Genomic DNA, 6,000 nt, shown 5'->3' with positions numbered 1-6,000 from the left:
CTTCAAGTTCCTCCCTTCCCTTTCATAAGCACTTTATGGGTTTTTTGCTTGCTGCAGATAAGAAGCTGAAAGGGCTATTTCAACATTACAGGCAGTACAAGTTGCACATGTAAGCTGTCAAAATTCACAGCCAAAGTATTTTGCCTAACAAATTTTAGGCAGCAGTTTAGATTGAGGTAATAGTGGTGACAGACAGCTTGTCTCTTCACTCGCTAGACCTCAGCAAGGTATTCCGACAGGAGCCCCATACTTACCTGTATGCACAGAGAAACACACAAAAGCCCAAGCTTCCACTCCAGGAGTGGAAACTTGGCTTCCATTCTTTCCCTAATGAACATATTTAAACAGGATGCTATTTAAAAAATAAATTCTTAGATTAAACCACCTATTTTTTGTCATCTGCGAAGTTCAGCCAAGACAACACAACACTCACTTCTACCTAAGTAGAAACAGGTTCACAGAAAATAAAATGCAGAGGAAAAATGGTGCAGTTAAATAGCTTGCTAGTACCTCAGTGTAGGTGTCTTAATAAGTAGATGCTGCTGAAAGATTATTACAGTAGAATAAAAAACATCTTGTAAAGATTGTGATTGGAAACCCATGGGTTGTCATATCAAGTGTGTTTTTACTTGAACAGCTATTACCTATCCTTGTAACTTTTAAAAATTATTCAGAATGTAATTTTCTGAGTTTTTTAAATCTAGATGTACATGTCAGAACTATGGATTACTACATTAAATGATGACATTGAATCTTAAACCTAAAATTTAATTTATTTTATTAAAATAAGATAATCAGAGGAACCTTGGCTTACAATAAATGCATTTTCTCAGGAGCAATAAAAACAAAATTAAAACCCAAATCAGCAAGAAAAACTGTATATGCTCAGTTTCCTCTTGATAGTGCATCTCTTGGACGACAGCTTCAGATGGGATGAAGACTATGCTCATTTTGCAGAAGTATACGGATAATGTTAATTAGCCTTTTCTCAGCCACAAAAGCCTGTCTTTCCACACTTACCACCTCATTGGGCTGCAAGGAACAAGTCAATAGTACCAAGTAAGCTGCTTAAGTTACTGAAGATGACCATAGCAAGACTGGCTAGCTTCCTTCTCTGAGCAGTACAGTTCAGAATATATTCCATTCTTTTGCAAGAGTTTTTCTTCTATGTGCAAAACTATTGCAAAACTATTTTGTGTTGAATTAGCATTTTAACTTATTTCATTGGCTTGATGAAAGCTCTTAGGCAGGAGCTGATTTCCAGAACGTTTTTTCCTCTTCCCTCAGTCTGGTTTGCAGATACCCATTTCAGGCAAAACCCCCCCAACTTGAAGTGGCACATGGCATGGGGCAACCAAGGAGCACCATAATGCGTCATCTTTCCTCAAATGCCGAGGCAAGCCTTCCTTGCTGTAAAAAATACCAATTTATCAACAGATTCAAATCAATCCAGAAACGCTGCCAAAGAAACATCCATTGCTTCTGGGTATGGGAAAAATAAGGCTCAAGTGCATCTATTAAAAAAATAGTAATAGATCTCTTGATTTATAGTCTGTTAAGTATCCCAGTAAAAGAAACTGTAGAAAAAGGCAATGTGGAGCTGTGTCCCTGCAGGATAAGAACCGCAGAAATCCTTAGCAGCTTGTTCTTAAAACTGGGACGCAGATAATCCTGCTGGCACTGATCCTGTAACCGAGGCATTAAAAGCACAACTTCTGTTACTTCTGTTCTTTTCCCACTGTTGGGGAGAACCAGGGAAGGGGAGCACGATCCTAAAACACGGGTAGTCTTGTGGATGTTAACGTGCATGAATTTATGTCCTCTGTGTGGGCGGCACGATGCAGAGACGGTTCAGAAGCACTCCGGTTGATTTTGGGTAAAGAATGTTGCAACAATTCAATGGACGACAGTATCTGAGGGAAACACACATAAAATGAAAAGAAGGCTTGTTAGAGCTGCTTGTCTTTTAAGTCTTAAACCTTCATTTATTATGGCTTTAAGCATATCCTGAAGAGCAACAGTATCCCATGTGGAGACACTGAAAACACCATGCTAGGAATATGCCATACAGTTCCATTGCTATGAGGAGTCTGAGTTTCAGAGGCTGGCAGGATGCTTTCCATTAGTTCACAGGCATTATGATCAATTAACAAGCATCTATGCAGTTCTCCAACAGAGTACCAGGGAAAGAATTGCATCTTCTGCCTAATAGTCTGTTTAGAAAACAACGCTTAGAAAGAACTTTTTAAACAACAAAAGTCAAACTTGATTGTAATAGCAAGAAGTTATTTTTCCAAAATCTGCTGATATTTAATTCCAGCTATTTAACAAGTATAAGAAATCATCCTCATAGTGGCAGGAAAAGGTAAAGTATCCTTTGTAAAAATACCAAAAATCGCCACATGCATTTAAATCCCCCAGGGCATTTTGTTTGCTTGTTGATAGTTGTGGGGAAGGAAAGGAGGAATGGTCTCTCATTTCCCTCAAACCTACACTAAAATAAAACTTAAATACAAAGATAGATTTGATTTTTGTGGGGTTAGGGGTTGGGGTTTTTTTGCTTATCTCTAAAATGGGTCAGCTGTTGAAAGCAAATTGCTGTAGCGTTAGTCTAACACTGCTTCAGCCTGCATGCATGATAGTTTTTAATGACCTTTACAGGAATTACATACAATCAGAATTACGAACTGCCTAAGGGAGCTGGGTTATGAAAGACGCACATATGAATAAAGACAAAAATAGGAAGCAGGCTGCACTTTATTCCTACGTCTACCTTCAGTTTCTCAACCAAAGCTTGTATCCCCATAGAATGTTTTGTGTGCTAATGGCTATTTATAACATCCTCTGAAACTGTTATATGCAGAAAACACACTTACTTGTGGAAACAGAGGTCGTTCTTCCCTAACTTTCTTCAAACAGTCTGCTACAAGCCTCTTCATTGCTTTGGGGCAGTTCTTGTACAATTTACTGAGGTCTGGAGAAGCATACCCTCGGCCAACCATGAAAATTATCTGAAAAAGAAGCAGCAAGTAGCTGAAAACCAAAGCTGTAAAAGTCTTTTCACTGCTTGATAGCTTTAGCATCCCAAAGTGATTAAACACGAGTACCAAAGGCACACACACTGGCAGATACTTGTAGATTGTTCCAAATTAGTTAACCAAAACAATGGCCCTGCTTTTGTATAATGGAAGACATGATTAATTCAGAGTGACACTGCGGGTTGTAGTTCAACAAGTGAAGGCACTATTGCATTCAGAATGGAACAGGACATACGACATGGCATGGACGTGACATGGCAGTTTCCTTCAATTGAAGGCTACACAAACGATCCTCAATTTGAGCAGTTAGAAGCAGCCAGCCGATTTGGCACAACAGCTTAATCCATCAGTGGAACTGTGCTTTCAGGTATCACTGTAAAACATGCTGCAAAAGGAGATGTACAGCTAGCAAAGAGATATCATACCTAATGTGAAAGAGATATCATACCTAATAATAACTAATGCAGCAAAAAAGGACATGGGGTTTGTTTTGTTTTGTGACAAACAATAAAAGACGTAATTAGTGTTGGAAATCAGTGGTTTAGTTCAAGTTAATATGGTCATTGTTTAGGATTTTCATCAGACTTCCAGTAACATTAATAGTTGACCATTTAGTATTGGTAAGACTATTATCTGGTAAAATGGCGGTAGGCTTGGTTGCTTGAGGGGAGTTTGTTTGAGGGTTTTACGGTGGGGAGGAGGGGTAAACAGAATGAACTGTGCTATTGTTTCTTTTTCAACTAATGTTGTCTCAGGAAAAAAAAAGAAGGTCAATATAATGTTGCTAAAATAAGGTCTCAAGTGTTGTTCTCCAGGAAATATTCTACCCCTCCCTGGAAAACTTACTTGAGGGGCAAGTGTCGCATGTTTTGTAACAGTAATGATTATTAAAGCTTGCATATCATTTCAGTATTATGAATTAAAACACATTCCAATATCCCAATTTGTAGACAACCTTAAAAATAAGAAAAAAAACTTCCTTAACTTAACAGAACTGGCCTCTTCTACTTGGAATACAGACTATAATAGGGGCAAAAATCTACTAGTTTCTCCCCATACACACGCACTGCTCATTATTAGATCTTAATTTTAAAAAACACAAACCACAGCTGAGGATCAGCAAAACAGAGAACAAAGATACAACAGTCTGAAGTCATGCCCTACAGAATGAGTTAGCTCTACGCTTGCTACGCCAGAAAAAGCATTCATGTCAAGAGAACAGTTGAGGTTTCTGTCCTTAATGCACTTCTTTATAATTATTGGTTAACTACTTGGTAAGATTACAACTTGGTAAAGACTAAATCAACATGAACTAACATTCAATACTAACAGGTTTGACAATAGCCACTATTTTTTTTCCACTTTGTAAAAAGCACAGAATCCAATCTTACTGATATAAGAACAGCACATTTGACATCAAAAGGGAAATGTCACATAACCACAAATATGTAAACCAAGATTTTACTGATGTAGCAAAAGCTTTAACATTTGAATAAATTAACAGAGCACTTAAAATGTTTATAAAAAAGATTTTTTTTTTTCCTTTGAGTAACTGTCACTGTCAATATTTAAGTAAAGATTCAATTACACAGATTTACTGCTGAAACAAATCATATTGTAAACAACATTTCAATTCTTGTTTTGCATTTGTCTTTATCTTACGTTCCTCGAGGACAACAAAATGTACTATGCCCCGAAATAAAATTCAGTATTGTACAGAATGTTTCGTACCTGATCTCGGTTGTTTATGTGGGAATATGGCAACTCTCCTGTCATTAGTTCATATAATACTATTCCATAAGAGTAGACATCTGACTGAAAACTAAACGGGTTACTATCCTGCATCCGTATCACTTCTGGTGCCTGCAGAAGGAGGAAAAAAGAAACAAATGATGAGCAATATTAATAGAACTTAGAAACAGAAAGGACAAGAAAAGGGGAAAATGTTTGGAAAGCAGAGAGAGCGAGCTCAACCAAAAATTAGCGAACAAAGGATACCTCAAAACCTTTGATGGGTTTTACCTAAGGCTCTGGAAAAGTTCAGGCAGTGCTACTCTACATCTTATTTTAAAAAATCAATACAATTGCAAGTAAACAAAAAAGCAACGCTTTAATTCAACAAGCATTTACCATTAGAAAAATTATTATTATTCCAGTTTGCAATATATATAGACTTTTGTTACATCTTACATACAACTGAGTCTGAGTCTCTCACCATCAGTTCCTAAATAGGTATCGATGTTAAACAGGAAAAATGTAAAATTCTAATACAGACTTAGTCTCTTGTAAAATTGATACCAAAACATTTACATGAAATGTGAAAGCCAAATACGAAACAGCATATATTGAAGATCGGGGAAGAAATGCAAGAGAATTCTTGAATCTTTGCAAAACAAAGCAAAATTACAAAGCTAAAGAACTTAAAAGAAACAATGCTGAATGATTTAATAAAACAAGACATAAACTATCAAAATATCTTTCCTGTTGACTAAGATATTTTTTTTCCCCTGAAGAAGTCCCTCAGAATTACTGAGCAAAGCACTAATTAAAGTACAACAGTACAACAACAAAAACTCAGTAAGATTTTATCAACTTTCAAGGAAACAGAATCAACCTCGCCTTCTACGTAATGACAACTCAGCAAAGATGGTCTATAAAGGATTAAAATGAAAAAAAAACGGCAAAAGGCAAAAATGCAGGGTTTTTTCCTAAGATCTCTTTCACATATATAGGCATACTATTAGGTAAGTTCGTTTTAAAACCTTTTATGGAAAGCTGTAAAAAGCTTTGGCTTTGGGGGGTTTTGTTTGTTTGGTTGTTGTTTTGTTTTGTTTTTTTAAAAGCAAAAACTGTTTCTGCTTTTGTAACTTTGTTTCAGGTGATTTGTGGAGTTATGTGTCACAAACAAATGTTGGCCAAGCATCCTGAAATTCTCAATGAATGCTTCCTGACCTTTCTCAAA

General features: G+C 36.6%; 1 protein-coding gene across 7 annotated transcripts in view; it reads right to left on the bottom strand.

Annotated features, from left to right (window-relative positions):
- Positions 1-761: 761 nt before the first annotated feature.
- The window catches only part of RAF1 (Raf-1 proto-oncogene, serine/threonine kinase), a 45,550-nt gene continuing 40,311 nt past the window's right edge, over positions 762-6,000 (bottom strand). For all 7 annotated transcript variants that reach the window (XM_075513627.1, XM_075513625.1, XM_075513626.1 and 4 more), the window contains 3 exons: positions 4,770-4,901; positions 2,877-3,011; positions 762-1,913 (listed from right to left, as the gene is read on the bottom strand). In XM_075513627.1, the coding sequence (XP_075369742.1) occupies positions 1,773-1,913; positions 2,877-3,011; positions 4,770-4,901 (408 nt within the window). In that variant the 3' untranslated portion in view covers positions 762-1,772. The remainder of the gene's footprint in view (positions 1,914-2,876; positions 3,012-4,769; positions 4,902-6,000) is intronic.

The sequence above is a fragment of the Mycteria americana genome, chromosome 11 (genome assembly GCF_035582795.1).
Source record: "Mycteria americana isolate JAX WOST 10 ecotype Jacksonville Zoo and Gardens chromosome 11, USCA_MyAme_1.0, whole genome shotgun sequence".
NCBI lineage: Eukaryota > Metazoa > Chordata > Aves > Ciconiiformes > Ciconiidae > Mycteria > Mycteria americana.
Note: the sequence above shows the minus strand (reverse complement) of the source record. Positions and strands in the feature narration are given on the sequence as shown.